Source organism: Pezoporus occidentalis, unplaced genomic scaffold (genome assembly GCF_034315485.1).
Source record: "Pezoporus occidentalis ecotype Australia unplaced genomic scaffold, CSIRO_AGI_Poc_V1 ctg145, whole genome shotgun sequence".
Lineage (NCBI taxonomy): Eukaryota > Metazoa > Chordata > Aves > Psittaciformes > Psittacidae > Pezoporus > Pezoporus occidentalis.
In genome coordinates this window covers 318,144-336,614 of record NW_026913263.1, presented here as the reverse complement: position 1 = coordinate 336,614, position 18,471 = coordinate 318,144, and the positions used below count along the sequence as shown (strand labels likewise).

The 18,471-nt window shown below is 63.3% G+C and overlaps 3 protein-coding genes across 11 annotated transcripts in view; 2 read left to right on the top strand and 1 right to left on the bottom strand.

The window, feature by feature from the left end:
- The window catches only part of RBM6 (RNA binding motif protein 6), a 58,498-nt gene extending 55,170 nt beyond the window's left edge, over nt 1-3,328 (bottom strand). For 3 of the 4 annotated variants that reach the window (XM_062610169.1, XM_062610172.1, XM_062610171.1), the window contains exon 1: nt 3,221-3,328. The gene's annotated coding sequence lies outside the window, so the exon portion shown is untranslated. Of the gene's footprint in view, nt 1-23; nt 94-3,220 lie in introns of all 4 variants that reach the window. The other variant, XM_062610170.1, reaches the window with a different exon arrangement.
- Nucleotides 3,329-3,525: 197 nt separating this feature from the next.
- MON1A (MON1 homolog A, secretory trafficking associated) lies at nt 3,526-8,473 on the top strand. Of its 3 annotated transcripts, none has more exons than XM_062610166.1 (6): nt 3,526-3,713; nt 4,633-4,774; nt 5,045-5,512; nt 5,712-6,477; nt 6,568-6,715; nt 7,152-8,473. In XM_062610166.1, the coding sequence occupies exons 2-6, from the start codon at nt 4,648-4,650 to the stop codon at nt 7,290-7,292; spliced, it is 1,650 nt and encodes a 549-aa protein (XP_062466150.1). In that variant the 5' UTR covers nt 3,526-3,713; nt 4,633-4,647; the 3' UTR covers nt 7,293-8,473. The 3 variants fall into 3 exon arrangements, with proteins under 3 accessions (XP_062466150.1, XP_062466152.1, XP_062466151.1); XM_062610168.1 differs by lacking the exon at nt 3,526-3,713 and adding an exon at nt 3,751-4,022; XM_062610167.1 differs by lacking the exon at nt 3,526-3,713 and adding an exon at nt 3,752-3,988.
- Nucleotides 8,474-9,676: 1,203 nt separating this feature from the next.
- On the top strand, nt 9,677-18,006 carry MST1R (macrophage stimulating 1 receptor). 4 transcript variants are annotated; one of them, XM_062610165.1, is made up of 21 exons: nt 9,711-9,883; nt 10,388-11,692; nt 12,712-12,900; nt 12,982-13,107; nt 13,185-13,355; nt 13,487-13,656; nt 13,748-13,934; nt 14,039-14,184; nt 14,287-14,448; nt 14,612-14,705; nt 14,798-15,025; nt 15,106-15,252; nt 15,325-15,484; nt 15,566-15,658; nt 15,732-15,959; nt 16,219-16,299; nt 16,377-16,558; nt 16,639-16,748; nt 16,854-17,019; nt 17,094-17,230; nt 17,300-18,006. In XM_062610165.1, exons 2-21 carry the CDS (start codon nt 10,475-10,477, stop codon nt 17,580-17,582), a joined length of 4,278 nt encoding a protein of 1,425 aa, XP_062466149.1. In that variant the 5' UTR covers nt 9,711-9,883; nt 10,388-10,474; the 3' UTR covers nt 17,583-18,006. The 4 variants fall into 4 exon arrangements, with proteins under 4 accessions (XP_062466146.1, XP_062466149.1, XP_062466148.1 ...); XM_062610164.1 differs by having other exon boundaries at nt 14,266-14,448; XM_062610162.1 differs by having other exon boundaries at nt 9,677-9,750; nt 14,266-14,448; nt 15,106-15,484.
- The last annotated feature ends 465 nt before the right edge of the window (nt 18,007-18,471 follow it).

Here is an 18,471-nt window from a genome sequence, read left to right as displayed (position 1 = left end):
CCTCACCACCCTCATCTACAGACCTGGTGTTTCTTTTTCTTCCTTTTTGGATTTCCTCCCGCAGTTCTCATTAAGTCAACAAGCTTAACAATGCTAAAAAGAAAACAGACAAACAAAAATCAAAACACAACAAACCTTTACCAGCTGGGAACTGTTTGGACATAACATTCAGATTATCAGAGGAGATAAAAAACACCATAGGGTTGACACTGGGCCTGGCACAGATCAGCTGAGCCACACAGCGACATCCATGAGTATGAGGTCATGGTTCAATAACACAGGCAGCAACACTGGCTCCGAGTCCCCTGCTCAGCCTGATACAATGTGCTCCCTCCACTCTGCCTTTGGCAAGGCACAACGCGCTAGCCGTGCCAGCCTGTGCTTTTCTAGGTCTGCACCATGGATGACCCTCCAAAAGAGAGTTATATTTAACCCAGGTCATTGCAGTGATACGGTTTACTACACAGCCCCACAAAACAAAGTGACAGCACACTGCAGGACAGGGGCAGAAATTTCTTAGGCTGGCTTCCATCAATGCCAAGATGTTCTGAAAGCACACCCTGGTACAGCTGCCCCAAAGATGCATGCTGAGGAGAAGCCATCAGGATTCATCCTTCTGCTGCAGGCAGGTAACTGCCAGCTCAGCTCCCACCTCCCTGCTGGAAGGCAGAAGCTAGGAGACTGGTCAGTGAGAGCAAGGCTGTTTGCCAGACACCAACAGAGCCCGGGGCTGGGGCCAGACCAGCATCAAAACACAGGAATAATCCACCCCCAAGTCCTAGGAACTGCCAATCAATTAATTTTGCCATAATTCAGTCACAACCGTGCATCTGAAGGAGACATCAACAAAGGATGTTTCAGAATGACACAGTAACGCAACCACAGAACACATAACATGGTCCAATCACTCACAGAGCCCAGATTTAGAGTTCAAGGCAATAATTAGCTCTTACAATTAGACCGGATATTCAGGAGGATAAATACGCATCCTGAATACTGTATTTCCCTCCTCCTACCCCAGCTGGCTCTACTTCCTGTTGGCAAAGCCTCACCTCCAGTGAAGATACAGAAGGTGCATCTCGAAGGGAAGCTCTTTTGTGGTCTAAGTTCCTCCAAGGACCACTGGTCTTCCTAGGAGAGGCTGATGGAGCTACAGATGCTCCCTGGTGATTACTCCCAAAGAATTTCCTCAGGACCATGCCCTGCCCTTCCCAGCATCCCCCAGTGCCTGGGGGTATTCCCGATTCCACTTACCAAACCACACATGCCAGTCCTGACAGCAGATTCCTTTGCATCTCTTATTCCAATTCATGACATACTATGGTAAAATAATGACACTGTACATCAGAATCATGCAACTGAACCAGACTAAGAAGCTGACCTTCTTAAGGAACAACTAAAGGTCTGAGGCAAGGGGCAGAGTGAGGAATGCCAGCACAGTCCTCGGGCATCTCCTCACCAATTTACACCCAGCTTCACACCTTGTTTCCCAAATGTGGGGGAAGAGAGGAGAAATGAGTGACAGATTAGGTGAGGTGACATTTCAGAGACGCTATTTTCAGAAAAATACCCTGATATTCACAACTTCTCTCCAAACAGACCTTGCCAAAGCTGCCAGACTGGGTATTTATAGAGCATGAGGAAACCAAACACATAACTACACACAGAACTATGCTCAAAGAGCAGAGGAAGTAACTTGCTGCAGAACAACTTTCTGCACCGAGTAAAGTTTTTGCAAGCCTCTGTGAAAATCAAGTACTACAGAAGGTACAAAAGAAAACCTTTCCCCAAGCTACAGAAACTGCAAGTAGCCAAGAAAGTCTGTTATTGTCAATGTTTAAATTGAAGATGTCTAATCCAGAAATATCAAAACCATGCCACTGACATTTGAAAGCAGAGGGAGAACCATTTTGGCTCTCCCAGGTGTCAGGGTGGAGGTTTTCACTTACAAAGGCGTATGAGTCTCCTTTTCAGCTGCAAGATGCTTTTAAAAACTTGTATTAGAAACAATCAGGTGAATTTCTAACACATATACGCCCCATTATTACCCTGACTTTGCCTGTCCCAAAGAACTTCACAAGTGCATTCCCAGCTAGGGATTGTTGGGAGAGACTTTTGCACCACCAGCACCCTACTGGGGTAGGAAAGTGGATTCCACCTTCAGCAGCATTTCCAAAGTTAATGCCACAGAGCAGCAATCACACCAAACTCTCATGGTGTGACTGAAAAACAAAACATGGGAGGTCACTGTTATTACTCCCTTAGCTCTATAGCCCCTGAGCACTACCCAGCCTTCGCCAGCCTCCAGCAGAAGCAAGGCCTCAGCTTGCTCCACCTAAGCTTTTATTTACAGTCCAAAATCCCATTTAGCCCATCGCAGGGAGTTACCATCAGCCAACACACTGTGCAACAGCCCCACCACCTTTCCCTGCAGCCCAGCATGTATCCAGCCCACTTTTTGTCCACCCTTTCCAAAACCACGAATGTTCTGAGGCACTTTTCACAGAAGCACGTATGACGTGGCACGACCAGGCATTGATCAGGGCCTCAGGATAACACAGGTATACCCAGAAACACCACAAACACTGATGCTGGCACAGGCAGAAGGCCCCAGCACCCAGCACAGCCGTGCAGGACACTCCACAGTAGTCCTGCACCGGGGTCTGAGCCCCCCAAGCCCATGTCCCACAGGCCACTGAGGCGTAGGGCTCCAAAGAGGATATGAAGTCTGAGGCCACAGCAGGGCATGGCGCAGGGCCGTGCTTCCTCACAGCTCGCAGCCAAGGCAGCCCCATCCGTGATCTATCCCCATCGCAAGTGACCCCAAAAGAGACACCCCCCATCCCGATGGTCCCACAGGAGGAACGTTCTGCTCCGCCGCCCCAGCGGCCCTGCGAAGGGCCTCCCCACACACGCTTCTCTATCCCAGACAGCCCCAGCGGCACACACGTCCCCACGCCGGGGGCCGTTAGGACACACCTCCTTTACCCCAGGGAACACCCCTCCCCGCGGCCCTGCTCGGGATGCCCGCCGGGAGGCTCTGCCCAGCCGCTGCACCCCGGGAGACCCCCGGGAGCCGCGCCCGCCCCGTCACCCGGGCGGCCCCACGCCAGAGCCCGCACCCGCAGGGCTCTCCCCACACAAAACCCGCGAGCACCACCCGGTGCCGGCTCCTCCGGAGGGGCCACGGCCAGGACGGCGGGACACGGCCACCGCTCACCTCCTCCTCAGCCGCCGCCTCTCCCGCCGCGCCAGGCCCAGCGCCACCACAGCGAGGAGCCGGAAGTTCCGCTGACCTCACCCCCGCCGGCGGCAACGCAATGCACACTGGGAAATGTAGTCCCGCTCCGCTATAGCTTAGCTACCGGTCCCGCCGTGCCCCGCGCCGGCGGACTACATTTCCCAGCGTGCGAGCCCCGCCGGGAGTTGGGGGCGCGGGGCCGTGGTTAGCGGTGGGGCCTGCCTACAGCTCCCATGGCTCCGCGGGGACGGTGCCCGGCCTCGGGGCGGTGAGGCCGGGCCGCGGGGGGCGGTTCCCGCCGGGGCGGGGCGCCGCGATGCCGGGGGCGCTGGGGAGACCGGGCACAGGGGCAGGGCGGGAGGTGGCCGCCCGCCGCCGGTGCCGTGCTCCCCGCCCCGCCTAGGCCGTGCTGGGGGCTGCCGGACGGCCCCCCCCGCAGCTGCGCCCGGCGCCGACGGGAGGAGCCACGAAGGTCGGTCCCTGCGCGTTGTCCTCCGGGGCTGCGGGGGGTCCCGAGCTCGGCGCTGCCCCGCGGCACATCGGCGGTCCGGGAGCGGTGACCCTCGCCCGGCCTGGGCCGCGGGGTTGCGGGGAAGGACAGCAGGCTGGCGGTGGTGCAGCCAGGAGGGAAGGGCCAGGCGCGGACCGGGCCCTCATCCGCGGCTGTTGGGTTGTCACCGGCTTTCGGGGTCAGGGCCCGGCTCCCCCCGGCGCGGCGTTACCGGCTGGGCAGGAGGTGTGGCAGGGGTCGGTGTCCAGGGTCAGTCAGCCGGCTTCGGAGGTGCAGGGTCCCTGGCTGCCAACTGTTGCTCTCGCTTGTGCCCGTGTGTGTGCTGCTGGGCTGGATCCCCCGGGTTGGGGGTACGGGTGGGCTCTGCCCAAGGGGTGAGCACCGGGCAGGGGCTCCGGGGGCCTCCTTGCTCCTAGGGGCTTACGCTGCCCGAGCTGCCTTGGCCTCAGGAGGATTGTCACCATCCTGCTCTCATCTCAGCCACCTAAGCCAGGCCGCGAAGGGCCATAAAACACACCCTTTGCAAACATGAGGCCTTTGGGTTCGTTGTGTGCAGGACCAGCCCTGTCCAGGGCCGTCTCCCTTTCCCCTCGCTGCTAGGACACTGAGCTGCTTTCCCGGCCCTCAGGGGAAATCAGGGCAAAGCCTGGATGAAAGGTGCCGGGCTGGGGGACTGGAAGGAGCTGGGGCCACGGCGGGGGGAGGAAATCCTGCTGGATTACAGCAGCTTTCCTGACGTCTCACCAGAGCTCAGTGCTGCCTGCTGAGCCAGCAGGATTGGGCCGAGGATGCTGGCATGGCCATGGTTGAGAGCAGAGCCATTTCAGGACCTGCTTTGTAGGTGATGGAACAGAGAACTGATACCGTGTGTCACGTGCAGGTCCTGCCCCGAGGAATGGCTGCGGATGTCCACAAGAAGAAAGGCTGGGAAGTGCCCAACGGGTCCCTGACACCAGGAGATGGGCAGCACACGGAGCGGTCCGAGAGCCCCACACCGGGGCTGGCGCAGGGGACGGAGCCAGGTACGGGCAGAGCTTGCTGTGGGGGCAAGCAAGGGGAAAAAACAAAGCAGCTCCTTCTCACGTGAGCTTGGCCCTGCGCAGCCCCGCAGGCAGGGGGAGATGGGCCCGCTGCTGACCCCACCAGCAGGACCCACACTCCTGGGTGCTGTGGGATGGGGAAAGGAGGGCAGGTCCTTCCCTGCAAATCCCTGTCCCTTTTGCACCCTCTGTCCACCTGCTGCCTCAGCATGGGGACAGGTGGACGGATGCTGGACAGCCCGTTGTTCCCAGGGGCGGGCCAGGAGGGAGCCATGTTCGTGCACACCCGCTCCTATGAGGACTTGACGAGTCCCGAGGACGGAGCAGCTGCGGCGCGGAGCCCGGAGGAGAGGCGTGGGGAGCCGGGCGAGCCGACCACCATGGAGCAGATCAGCAAGGACTTTAGCGAGCTGAGCACACAGCTCACGGGCATGGCCCTCGACCTGGAGGAGGAGATGAGGCAGAGCAAGGAGGGGAAGCTGGAGCTGTCCCCGCAGACCACCCGCCGCGATTCGGTGCTGTCAGGCAAGGAGGAGGAGGACGTGACCATGGACGCCTGGCGCATGCATCGGAAGCATGTCTTCGTGCTGAGCGAGGCGGGCAAGCCTGTGTACTCCCGCTATGGCTCTGAGGAGGCCCTGTCCAGCACCATGGGTGTCATGATGGCCCTGGTGTCCTTCCTGGAGGCTGAGAAAAACGCCATCCGGTCCATCCATGCAGGTATCGCCTGGGGAGGAGGGGAAATGGGATGAGGGGTGTCACGGCCAGCTGTGCTGCTGCCACTGGGCTGCATTAGGAGTCCCCAGGGACAGATTGGTTGCTGGGGGGGGAGAGTCTGCAGCCTGGCTCCCCCTTGCAGCCATGGGTAGTCAGGCTTACAGGCTTGTCCCCGGCCCCCCGGGGACTCCCTCCCAAGCAGATGGCTACAAGGTGGTGTTTGTGCGGAGGAGCCCGCTGGTGCTGGTGGCAGTGGCACGGACCCGGCAGTCGGAGCAGGAGATCGCCCACGAGCTGCTCTACATCTATTACCAGATCCTGAGCCTGCTCACTTGGACCCAGCTCAACCACATCTTCCAGCAGAAGCAGAACTATGACCTCCGCAGGCTCCTGGCTGGCTCCGAGCGCATCACTGACAACCTCCTGGACCTCATGGCCCACGACCCCAGCTTCCTCATGGGTGCTGTGCGCTGCTTGCCCCTGGCTGCCAGTGTGCGGGACGCTGTCAGCTCCAGCCTCCAGCAGGCCAAGGCCAAGAGCCTGGTCTTCTCCATTCTTCTGTCAGGGAACCAGCTGGTGTCTCTTGTGAGGAAGAAGGACCAGTTCCTCCACCCCATTGACCTCCATCTGCTCTTTAACCTCATCAGCTCTTCTTCCTCCTTCCGGGAGGGGGAAGCCTGGACTCCCATTTGCCTCCCAAAGTTCAACTCCAGCGGCTTTTTCCATGCCCACATTTCCTACCTGGAGCAGGAGATGGACCTGTGCCTCCTGCTGGTCTCCACTGACCGTGAGGACTTCTTCACTGTGTCTGACTGTAAGCGGCGCTTCCAGGAGCGGCTGCGGCGGCGGGGGGTGCACCATGCTCTCCAGGAGGCCCTGCGCACCCCCTTCTACAGCGTGGCCCAGGTGGGCATCCCTGATCTCCGGCACTTCATCTACAAGTCCAAGAGCTCTGGGCTCTTCACCAGGTGAGGCCCACAGGGAACATGGGGCATGGGGCAAGCCTTCTGCACAAACCCCCTTCTCCAGGGGGCTAACTGGGTGCTGTGTTCTTGCAGCCCTGAGATTGAGGCACCCTACGTGCGGGAGGAGGAGAAGGAGAGGCTTTTAGGGCTCTACCAGTACCTCCACAGCCGGGCTCACAACTCTTCGCGCCCCCTGAAGAACATCTACTTTACGGGCCCCCGTGAGAACCTCCTGGCTTGGGTAAGGGCCATCTGCAGGGTTCGGGTGAGCCCCTCTTCTCCTGTCCAGCATGGTGGAAAAGGGGGTGGTGGCACAACACAGCACCACCTCTGTGGTCTCCAGGGCGGCCACCCAGTCCTTTTGGAGGTGAGCCTGCCCCAATGCCACCCATACCAGGGAGGGAGAGGCAGGGATCTCAGCAGCAACTGGTGAGCTCCAGCACCATGAGCTGTGCCATGCACTGTCCTTAACTCCCCAGTGCCATGGAGAAAACCCACTCTGGGGTTTGGTCCTCCTGACAAATCAGAAGCCACTCATTAAGGGTACCCCATTGCCACCTCGTGTCCCTGCACTGGAGCCCCTGTGCCCATGCCCCGCAGCCCATGGGGAAGGTGCAGTGCCAGCCCCAAGCAGGGCACAGACATGTTCCCAGAAAGTACCCCGTTTCTTTGCCCAGGTAACCAGCGCCTTTGAGCTCTACATATGCTATAGTCCCCTGGGGACCAAGGCCGGTGCCATCAGTGCTGTCAACAAGCTCATGAAGTGGATCCGCAAAGAAGAAGACCGACTTTTCATCCTCACACCTCAGACATACTGATGGGCATTGCAGAGGGCATGGCACCAGCCAGGGGAGCCCCTGCTGTGCCAGGGAGCCCGTCCCTGGGGAAGCCTGGGCCATGTGTCCAGGGGAGAGGGCATGGTGGGACAATGGAGCACAGGGAAACCCACCCATGGGACTGTCCAACCTGGGTGTTAGAGACAGGGTGCACAGCCAGGGGAAGGGGTGAGCAGAACTTTCATCTGCAGGCAGTGCCCCTAGCTGGGAGGGTTGCCCTTCCTCTGTGGCCCCCAGCTCCATCCTTTGTTGGGAGGGTCCTCGAGTGGGGCTACTGGTACCCCAGGTTGCTGGAGGGGAGCTGAGCCCCTGTGCCTGGCACCCTCCTTTCTCTGCCGTCCTGTGGCTGTGTCAAGGGTGGGGGTTCCCAGAGGAGATGTGGCAGTGATCAGGGGACCCCTGTGCTGCTCTGCCTGCAGATAGTGGCTGATGCCACCCAGGCAGGGGACAGGGCGGGCCCAGGGCATTCACTGCTCTTCTCACAGCCATGGGGGAGCCAGGTCCCCCAAGTGCCAGGCAGCCCTGGAGCCCTGCCCTGACAGGTCTGACCCCTTAGTATCTGTGTGAGCCCAGACCCTTCCCACCATGGCCATGGGAAGGATGTCCCTGGGGACACTGGTCATTAGTGTACGGGTCAACTGCTCTACTGGGACAGCAGGGTCCTGCCCACCTCCTCATGGAGACACAGAGCAGTCCCAGAGAGACTCGGGGTACCAGGGTGCCCACTGGGTTGCTCGTAGTGCTGGCTCCTGGGCAGCAGACCCTAAAGGGGTGTCTCAGGTGCAGCCTCTTGGAGACCTGCAGGCTCTGGTGTCCCCCCAGCCCAAGAAGGGTCTTTCCCTTGGCATGGGGGCACCTGCCCCCCAAACCAGCTGCTCGAGCCAGCTATGCTGAGCTTGCTGCACGGGGGCCACCTCCTCCTGGCTGTCCCCAGGCGCTGGTGTGGGGCTGAGTGGCCCTGAACACCAGCCACAGCCCGATCCCGTGTTTTGGGGCTGTTTGCTGAGCACTCAAAAGAGGAGCCAAGCCACCCAGGTGGCAGCCAGATGCAGAGGGAGCTGGGAAGGACCGGCAGGGCTAGCACAGGGACTCCGCTCCTGTTCTTATGCTCCTGCCAGAGTGTAATCGCTTGTCTTTGCTCATAAACATTACCTGGACCCTAAGTCTTGAAGTGTCATTCTTGTGTGATCACCTGGGGGAGTGTGGTGCTGGGGGCGTGGGGAGTTTGGTCCAAGTTTGGGTCTGGTGTGATCCAGCCCTCAGGGACCCACTGGGGGCCCGGAAATCTGCCAGGGAACAGTGGAAGGCATCCGGGGTCGTGCTGGTGGGAGCAGCAAAACCCCCCGGGACGTGCTGGCCAGGAGCAGCTCATGTCGAAACCGAGCAGGAGACGCGCAGCCAGAGGAAGGAGCTGTTGGGCAAGGCACAGGGCAACGTAACCGCTGGGCCTTGCACAACGCGGGGCAGCAGCCAGCCTGGGAGGGCTGGGGCTGGCCGGGGGATGAGGGCAGGGGAGCCTGGTTTTGGTGTGTTCAGCCCCTCCTGGGACCAAAGTCCCCCTGGGAGCGCGGGGCAGCGCCCTGCTTGGGTGGAGGAGAAGTCCCTGTGCGCAGCTGGGCCCGCAGCCCCAGGGGAACGGGGCACTCGAAGGGCAAATCCCTCCGGTGTATCAGGATGCAAAGCATCTGCCTTCAGTCCTGGGAACAGCAAGTCCCAGCAGTGCTGGCACCTCCTGCCACCGCAGGCAGCCGTTGATGGCGAGGAGGAAAGGACAGAGACACAAACAGAAGACAAAGGATGGACACAACAGAAATAAGCCCCAGGGCTCGCTGCGGATCTTGCCCCCGGATGGAACCCAACACACTGAGCCTGCTGCCTCCCTCAGGGCTGCCCCGACGGCCTGCAAGCGAGTCGCAAGCGCGGTGCCAGCGCGGGCAGCTTCCGGGAAGCAGCAATTCCAGTGTCAAGAGCCCCAGCGGGGCTGGGGGCTGCTGCAAGGGGGCTCGGCCCCCCCCCACACGCCGGGGTCCTGGCAGCCGCCTCCCAACACGGGGACCCTCCGACGACCACGCTGTCGGCGTTGGGCCGCGGCGGGCACCCGAGGCATCGTGCCAGCACTGCACCCTAAGTGCTGATCAGGGTCCCGGCTCTCACCCGTGTCCCTCCGGGGCACCGCTCCCGAGCTTGTTACCCCGGGGTGCACAGCGGCCGTCCAGCACCTCGGGACCGTGTGTGCCCAGGGCTCCCCGAGAACTCCCGTCCCTGCGGGCTGCGTGTGCTGGGGCCGGCCCTCGGGAGCCCCGCACCGCTCGGAGGCAGGGCCCGCCCCGTCCCGCCCCTGCTGCTCCGCCACAGCCCCACCACGGCCCCCGTCCGCCCCGCCCCGGCACGGCCCGGCACGGCCCGGAACAACCCGGCACGGCCCCGCCGCAGCGCCCAGGTGAGCGCCCGCCGCCCTGCACTGCTCAGCACCGGGCACCGGACGGGACGGGACGGGGCGGACCCCCGGGAGGAGCTGGCGGAGGCAGCCGGACCCGGCAGGGATCCCGGACGAGGACCCGTTCCCGGCCCCGGTAAGCGGTAGCTGGAAGGGGGGGGGGCGGAGGCAAGAAACCGGCTACGGGGGTACGTCGAGGTTCGTGTCCCGGGGGCTGGCAGGGGACTTGTCCCAGTCCCGCGGGGATCCCCTGTCCCCAGTGCTGTCGCTGGCGGCTGGCAGCGGTCCCCAGCCCCGGCCCGGCCCCAGGCGGCTCCTGGGGCCCTTGTCTGCGGGGGTAGAGGGGGGCTGGCAGAGGTCCAGCAGTCGCCAGGAGGGGAGTCTTGGAGGACAGGGAAGGCTTCTGGGGTCGTCAAGGGTCTGAGGGGTGGCAGCAGGCAGGATTTGATCCCGCTGCTGCAGGCAGCTTGGCTTCACCTCCTGCTTATGGTGTTTGAGAAGAGGTTTGCTTTCCCAGCAGCACCCGCCATTGCTGAACCAAGGGCACCCCGGCACCCGCTGCCCCACACGCAGCTGACACAGTGCCCCTGGTCCTCGCCCGATGGCAGTGAGCAAAACCCTTTCTCCTGTGTTTTGGCAGATGCGATGGTGACCAATCCTCCACGTGTCCTGACCGCACTAAGTGCTGAGCACCGTCGATAACCCCACACCAGTGGCAACACACAGCATGGGGCTGTTACGGTGCACGTGTCTCTTGCTGGTGCTCACCCTAGCCACGCTGGGTGCTGGCGCCTGGCAGTGTCCCCGCATCCCTTACAGCTCCACCAGGAACTTCTCTGTCCCCTACACGCTGCCCAGCCTCGACACTGGCAGCCCAGTGCAGAACATCGCCATCTTCACTGACCCCACCGGCCCGGTCGCTGTCTTCGTGGCCATCCGCAACCGCATCCTGCTGGTGAGCCCTGAGCTGCGCCTCCTCTCCATCCTCATCACTGGCCCTGTGGGCAGCGCTGAATGTGAGGTTTGCCGCCTGTGCCCGGCTGCTGTGGACAGCCCTGAGGACGCCGACAACGTCCTGCTGCTGCTGGACCCACTGGAACCATGGCTGTACAGCTGCAGCACAGCGCGGCACGGGCTGTGCTACCAGCACCAGCTGGAGGTGCGGAATGGCGAGGTGGCCATCGCAGCCACGCACTGCCTGTACTCAGCCATGGGCAACAGCCCCGCATTCTGCCCTGACTGCGTGGCCAGCCCCCTGGGGACCAGTGCCACCGTGGTGGCCACTTCCTACGCTTCTTTCTTCTACCTCGGCTCCACCATCAACAGCAGCGTGGCGGCGCGGTACAGCCCGCAGTCGGTGTCTGTCCGCAGGCTGAAAGGCACCTTGGATGGGTTTTCAGATGACTTCCAGTGGCTGACGGTGCTGCCGCAGTACCAGGACAACTACACCATCCACTATGTGTACTCCTTCGTGGATGGGGACCACGTCTACTTCCTGATGGTGCAGCCAGAGCGGCCAGGCTTGGGGACGTACCACACGCGCCTGGCGCGGCTCAGCACCCATGAGCGCGACCTCCGCCGCTACCGTGAGCTCGTCCTTGACTGCTGCTTCGAGTCCAAGCGGCGGCGGAGGCGCAGCGGTGAGGAGGGTGCTGAGCGGGACATTGCCTACAACGTGCTGCAGGCAGCGCATGCTGCCCGCCCCGGCGCACGCCTGGCCCGAGACCTCGGCATCAACAACACCGACACCGTGCTCTTTGGTGCCTTTGCCGAGAGCCGCACGGAGAGCCGGGTGCCGAGAGCGGACTCGGCCGTCTGTGCCTTCCCCCTGCGCCTCCTCAACCAGGCCATGGAGGAGGGCATGGAGAAGTGCTGCGGCACCGGGCACCAGCCTCTGCTGAGGGGGCTCAGCTTCTTCCAGCCAGCGGAGTACTGCCCGCACAACGTGAGTCCTCCGCCGCGCGCCGCATCCATCCTGGGGAGGCTGGGGGTCAGCTGGGATGCGGGGAGGTGGATTTGGAATGCTGGGAAGCACTGAGGAGGCAGGGATCCAATTGTGTCCCCACCCCAGGCACCCTGTGCTCGCCCGAGCTGGGTGCTATGGACACACAGCCTGGCACACGGGTGCACGTTTGCTTGCCGTGCATCCCTTCCCTTAGTGCGGCTTCTCAAGGGAGCCGCTGCAGTCACCGTCCCCACGCTGGGCTGTTGGTGGACACCCTCTCCAGAGTGTTTATATATGCGGGGGAAGCCGCAGGGCTGCGGTGCTCCCAGGGCCGCTTCCACCTTCCCCCCCTCAACCGCAGGGCCACCGCCTTCACTGGGCAAATAAACCAGAGGCGGAAGCAGGATTAGTCACCAGGGTTTCTCCTCCACTGCAGCCGCGGGGTGGGAACACTGTGTCCCAGGTACAAGTCCTGGCACAGCCGGGATGGGCACAGACAGGAGCCCTGCAGGGCCCCCTCTGCAGGCAGGGTCCCGGCGGGAACCCGTGACACGAGGTTTGGTGTTTGCAGCCAGGCGCAGGGCAAGGTGCAGCCAAATCCCCTCCACTTCCCGCACGCGGCTCATTGCCGCTGACTCACACCGGCAGTGGGGCGAGCCAGGGGGGCACTCCCAGCCCCACAACCAGTGGGGGGCCAGGGAGGACCCTGGACCCTCGCCGAGCTCCAGGGGTTGGAAAGGGCGAGGGCTGGATTTGGGGTGTCTGCCCTGTGGTGCTGGCAGTGATAACCACATCCAGATGTGTCGGGAGGGGAGGGCAGGATCTGACGCTGCGCGGGGGTTGCGGGAGGGGCTGAGGATGTGCTTTTTCCCCAAAAATATTCCCCGCCTGGAGGGAGTTTGGGCAATCGGCTGTCCCTGAAGTATCCTGTGGCTGGAGCTGGTGCTCACCCACGAGGCCATGGGGGGATTGGGGCACCAGGGCAGGCTTTGAGGCACTCACCCCATGCTCTGCCTCAGGTAAACCTCTCGGCACCAGTGGTCAACACCAGCTGTTGGGACAAGCCCACCCTCGTCCCTGCCGCCTCCCATAAGGTGGATCTGTTCAATGGGCAGCTGGCCGGCGTCCTCCTCACCTCCATCTTTGTCACCGCACTGGGGGACGTCACCGTGGCTCACCTGGGCACGGCAGAGGGACGGGTATTCCAGGTGGGATGGGGAGGCTGGGTGGGGTGGGAGTCCCAGCAAGGTGTGGGGTGCGCTCAGCTCCCCCGTTCTGCCCCGCTGCAGATGGTGCTCCAGCGCTCCAGCTCCTACCTCCTCACCTTGGCCAACTTCTCCCTGGGGGAGCCGGGGCCGGTGCGGGGTGCCATGGGGCTGCAGAGCCACTCACTGTTCCTCACTGCCGGCACCAAGGTGAGTGTGGGCCGCGGGGAGTGTGGGGTGGGTGCTGAGTCCCGTGGGCCCTGCTCACCTCCGCTCTCTGTCCCCAGCTATGGCGCCTGAACGTCACCGGCCCCGGCTGCCGCCACTTCTCCACGTGCCAGCACTGCCTGCGCGCCGAGCGCTTCATGGGCTGCGGCTGGTGCGGCAATGGCTGCACGCACCACCATGAGTGCCAGGGGCAGTGGGTCCAGGACAAATGCCCGCCCGTCCTCACTGACGTAGGTCTGCGCCGCCATCCCCCTGCTCCGGCATCTCCCGGGCACTTGGATGGGAGGGAGGTGGCAAACGGGGCGGCACAGCCATCACCGGGTACCTGGGGCTCAGGGTGACGCTGGTTCCTCTCCTGCAGTTCCACCCTCGGAGCGCCCCGCTGCGGGGCCGGACGCGGGTGACGCTGTGTGGAATGACCTTCCGCTCCCGGCCGGACCCCGAGCCCTGCCGCAGCCCCCGCGGAGCCTGCCGGGTGGTGGTGGGACAGCGAGGCTGCACTGTGCTGCCGGAGGAAAGCAAGAGCCACAGGTCCGTGGTGGTGCCGGAGCAGGGAGCAGCAGCAGAGGGGTCTGGGGCTGCCCCCCCAGCCTGGGGCTGACTCCCCATCACCGCCCCACAGACCCCTGCCCACCTCCCGCCGTAAAGACTTTGTGGATGTGCTGGTGTGCGAGCTGGAGCCAGGGGGGCCGACAGCGGCAGAGGGCCCTGCTGATGTGGTGCTCACCGTGGAGGAACCCGATGGACCCTCTGGCTTCCCTGGCTTCCGTGTCCATGGCTCTGCCACCCTTGGGGGCTTCCTCTTTGTGGTATGGCCCCGCTCTGGCCGTTACCCCTATGTGGGCCAGCTGCCCCCTTGGCAGGGTTTGGGGTCAGGGTTGGCTCACCTCCCACCCCAACAACCCCATTTCAGGAGCCCCGTGTCAGTGCCCTGCACCCCCCATTCGGCCCCCAGGGGGGTGGCACCCCCCTCTCGCTCTATGGCACCCACCTCTTGGCAGGGAGCAGCTGGCAGGTGATGGTCAATGGCTCCGCATGCCCCTTGGCCGGGCAGCCCAGGTACACCCCTGCCCCATCCCTGTGGGCACAGTGCAATCCCTGGTACAGGGACCCCCCTGCAGCCCTGCTGTGTCCCCCCAGCCATGGCCGCCGTGTCCCCAGGCAGGGTGACAGCACCATTCGGTGCACGACTCCTGCTGCCGGGGGCCTGGGCACAGCCCGGGTGTCCCTGTGGATTGATGGGGAGGAGTTCCCGGCACCCCTGCCTTTCCAGTACCGCCCGGACCCCTCTGTTTCGGCTGTCATTCCCAGCTGCAGCTATGAGTGAGTGCTGAGTTCCATTCCCTGCCCGGCCTCCCCACCACCCTGGATGGGTTGGGTGAGGTGATGGGGACCGCATGCACCCCAGGGACCATCTGCATGTCGGGGACTGCATGCACCCTGGGGGCTATGTGCACCCCAAAGCCCTGATCCCTGTCCGCTGTAGGGGCTCGATGCTCACCATCATTGGCACCCACCTGGACTCGGTGTATCGTGCCAAGATCCGCTTCGAAGCCAGCGGCGTGAGGACCAAACCCACAGTAAGCACCAGGGCAGGAGACCATGGCCCCCGTCCATGCCCTGCCACCCCAGTCCCTGTGCCACACTGGTGCCAGCATTCCTCTGCCCGCAGGAGTGCGAGAGCCCACTGTCGCCGGTGCGGGTGCTGTGCCGCAGCCCTGCATTCCCCTTCGAGAGCAAGGTGGAGATGACGCCGGGGAACCTGAGCGTGCTGCTGGACGGTGCCACCGGCCGCTGGCTCTTCCGCCTCCTCTACTACCCCCGGCCCAAGGTCTTCCCCTTGGAGCAAGAGGGTGGGCACCTCCGCCTCAAGCCTGGTGACGATGAGATCGAAGTGCACGTATGTGGGGCAATGGGGTGAGTCAGGGTGGGGGGACCCACTGCCAGAGCCCCCGGGCTCAGGGTGCTGTGTCCGCACAGCAACTGGGGCTGGATGCAGTGGCTGCCTGCATGAACATCACCATGACAGTGGGGGGCCGGGACTGCCACCCCAATGTGCTGAAGAACGAGGTGACGTGCCGCCTGCCCCGCGAGCTGCGCCTGCCCCCGGCTGGGGCCCCCGTGGAGGTAGGCACCCCCCAGGTGGGTCACCCCCCCAGTGTCCCCCGTCCTTGCCCTGCTGAGCCCCTGCTCCCCCAGATCTGTGTGAACAGTGCCTGTGAGGCGCTGGGCTGGGTGCTGTCCCCTGCTGTCTCACTGGACCTGGCCTCCAGCCTGGCCCTGGGCATCAGTGTCACCTTCCTGGTCTGCGGCATCCTGGCTGCTGCACTGCTCCGCTGGCACTGGAGGAAGAGGAGGGGTGAGTGCTGTGCTCCCTAGGCACCCTGCAGCCCCGCAGCCCTCGCCTGCATCCCACCACCCACCCCATTGCTGCCTGCAGGGACGGAAAACTTGGAGCTGCTGGTGCAGCCTGGCCGCAGTGACCCCCCTGCCACCACCCAGCGCCCTGGCATCGACTACAGGGAGGTGCTGGGTAAGTGGGTGACACCGTCGGGGTGCTGGGGTGCTGGGTGCCTGCCCAGCCCTCACCCTGCCTGTCCCAGCAGTGCTGCCCACAGCAGGCAGTCCCGGCCCAGCACTGCCCCGGGCACGGTTCACTGGTGCTGGTACCGCTGCTGCTGCTGGTATGGCTGCTGGCGGCTCCCCCGTGCCCCTGCTCAGGGCCACATCCTGCTGCCTGGAGGACCTGCGGCCAGAGCTGCTGGAGGAAGTGAAGGACATCCTCATCCCCGAGGAGCGGCTCGTCACCCACCGCCACCAGGTCATCGGCAAAGGTGATGCAATGCCCCCCGTTTGCCCAGAGGAACTGTGGCTGCCCCATCCCTGGCAGTGTTCAAGGCCAGCTTGGATGAGGCTTGGAGCAACCTGATCCAGTGGAAGGTGTCCCTGCACGTGGCAGGGGTTTGGAACTGGATGAGCTTTAAGGTCCTTTCCAACCCAAACCAGTCTGGGATTCTGTGACCCTATGAATTTGGCCATGGCATTGCCCGCTCACTGTGTGCGGTGCCAGCTTTACACTGCCTGTCCCTGCAGGACACTTTGGCAGCGTCTACCATGGCACCTACTCGGACCCGCTGCTGGGGGACCTCCACTGTGCTGTCAAGTCCCTGCACCGTGAGTAGCACCCGCTGCCTCGGCGCGGCCCCGCGACACGGCTTGGCGTCAGCGCTCCGCAGCTCAGCTCTCTGCAGGCATCACCGACGTGGAGGAGGTGGAGGAGTTCCTGCGCGAGGGCATCCTTATGAAGAGCTTCCACCACCCCCAGGTGCTCTCGCTGCTGGGGGTGTGCCTGCCCCGCCACGGGCTGCCCCTCGTCGTCCTGCCCTACATGCGCCATGGGGACCTGCGCCACTTCATCCGCGCACAGGAGCGGGTATGGGGGTACCCTGCAGGTGGGGGGGGGGGTGGTGGTGTGGGATCAAGGTGTCCCCACTCACTGCTCCCACCCCACAGAGCCCCACAGTGAAGGAGCTCATCGGCTTTGGGCTGCAGGTGGCCCTGGGCATGGAGTACCTGGCCCAGAAGAAGTTTGTGCATCGGGACCTGGCAGCCAGGAACTGCATGTGAGTTTAGCCATGCCCGCCAGCCCCAGACATGGGGGTCACCCCATGGAGCCGGGGGTGGGTATGAGGCGGTGTCTCTCCCCACCCAAAACTGGTGTCCCATAGGCTGGACGAGACACTGACAGTGAAGGTGGCTGACTTCGGGCTGGCACGGGACGTGTTCGGCAAGGAGTACTACAGCGTCCGGCGGCACCGCCACGCCAAGCTGCCCGTCAAGTGGATGGCACTGGAGAGCCTCCAGACCCAAAAGTTCACCACCAAGTCGGATGTGGTAGGCACGACCCCCATCCCTGTCCCCATCCCCACCGTGCCTCCCCCCCTCAATGGCAGCTCTCTGCTCGGCAGTGGTCCTTCGGGGTGCTCATGTGGGAGCTGCTGACACGGGGAGCATCACCGTACCCTGGGGTGGACCCTTACGACATGACCCGCTACCTGCAGCGGGGGAGACGCCTGCCACAGCCCCAGCACTGCCCCGACACCCTGTGAGTGGGGCTGAGGTGGGGTGGGGGGGTTCCAGGGGGCTGCTGGTGCTGACGGGGGTGTTGGGACAGGTATGGGGTGATGCTGAGCTGCTGGGCACCGGCGCCAGAGGAGAGACCGTCCTTCACCAGGCTGGTGGGTGAGCTGGAGCGTGTCCTGGCCGCGCTGGAGGGTGAGCTCTACGTCAACCTGGCTGTCACCTATGTTAACCTGGAGCGTGGCCCCCCCTTCCCTCCTGCCCCTCTGGGGCTGTTGCCTGATGGTGAAGATGAGGATGAGGATAATAAGGAGGAGGACAAAGAGGACGAGGAAGAGGAAGAGGAGGAAGAAGAGGAGGGGACAGCCATGTTTTGATGGAGTGCTCTGCACTGTGGGGGCCACTGGATCCCCATACACTATGGGCACGCTTGCCCTAGGAGGGATGCAGCGTGCAGCTGGGTGCTACGAGGCACTCTCCCTGTGGGATGGGTGCTGAGAGGCAGCTGAGTGCTGTGAGGTGCTCTCCCATGGCTCACACCCGGACCTTGCTGGGTGCTCCCCAGGCTTGGCCCTATAGCACAGGGTGCCATGGGGCTCTGTCCTGCACTGGCTGGGTGCTGGGGGCTCAGCCCCACAGTGACTGGGTGCTGTGTGGTCCCAGGCTCAGCCCCACAATAGTGAGCCTCTGCTGGGGGGCCCCGGCAGGTGCCATAGGGTGACCTGGCCCACCCATGGGTGCCTGGGTGTTTCCAGCCCCTTGGCTGCTGGAATGGCTCATTAAAACCTACTTCTGTTTTTACCAAGCACTGGGGCTGTGTCTCTGGGGGGGACCGTGCTTTGGCTGGCAGCACCCCTGTCCCCCTGTGAGGAGGGTGCTCACCCCCCACTGTTCCCATGCCAGCCATTCGAAGGCACCTGCACGCTGGTGCTGGTGTGGCCATCCCGGACCCTGTCCCCTGGTGCCCACCACGCTGGGGCCACCCTATGCACCCCTGGGACCACCAGCCCCTGTGCTTAGGGGTGTACCAGCCATTCTCCTGAAGGCAGCCTGCACGAGCAGTGGGTGCCAACTGTGCCCCTCACCTCTGCCCCCTTACCTGGGTGGCTGGGGGCTGTGGTGGTGATGTGGCATCTCACAGGTACAGCACCATACACCTGGTCTTGGGGTGATAGTGCCCCTCGGATCCCACTGCCCAAGGTGTGGGTCATGGTGACCATGGAATCACAGCATGATGGGTGCCTGAGCATGGGATGAGGGTGTCCT

What these genes read in the sequence shown, in the direction of transcription:
- MON1A (XM_062610166.1), top strand. Translation starts at nt 4,648, where the DNA reads ATGGCTGCGGATGTCCACAAGAAGAAAGGCTGGGAAGTGCCCAACGGG. An exon ending in CATCCGGTCCATCCATGCAG is followed by an intron (nt 5,513 to 5,711) that starts GTATCGCCTGGG and finishes CCTCCCAAGCAG; the next exon opens with ATGGCTACAAGGTGGTGTTT. An exon ending in AGCTCTGGGCTCTTCACCAG is followed by an intron (nt 6,478 to 6,567) that starts GTGAGGCCCACA and finishes GTGTTCTTGCAG; the next exon opens with CCCTGAGATTGAGGCACCCT.
- MST1R (XM_062610162.1), top strand. Translation starts at nt 10,475, where the DNA reads ATGGGGCTGTTACGGTGCACGTGTCTCTTGCTGGTGCTCACCCTAGCC. An exon ending in GCGTGAGGACCAAACCCACA is followed by an intron (nt 14,706 to 14,797) that starts GTAAGCACCAGG and finishes CTCTGCCCGCAG; the next exon opens with GAGTGCGAGAGCCCACTGTC. An exon ending in CCACCAGGTCATCGGCAAAG is followed by an intron (nt 15,960 to 16,218) that starts GTGATGCAATGC and finishes CTGTCCCTGCAG; the next exon opens with GACACTTTGGCAGCGTCTAC.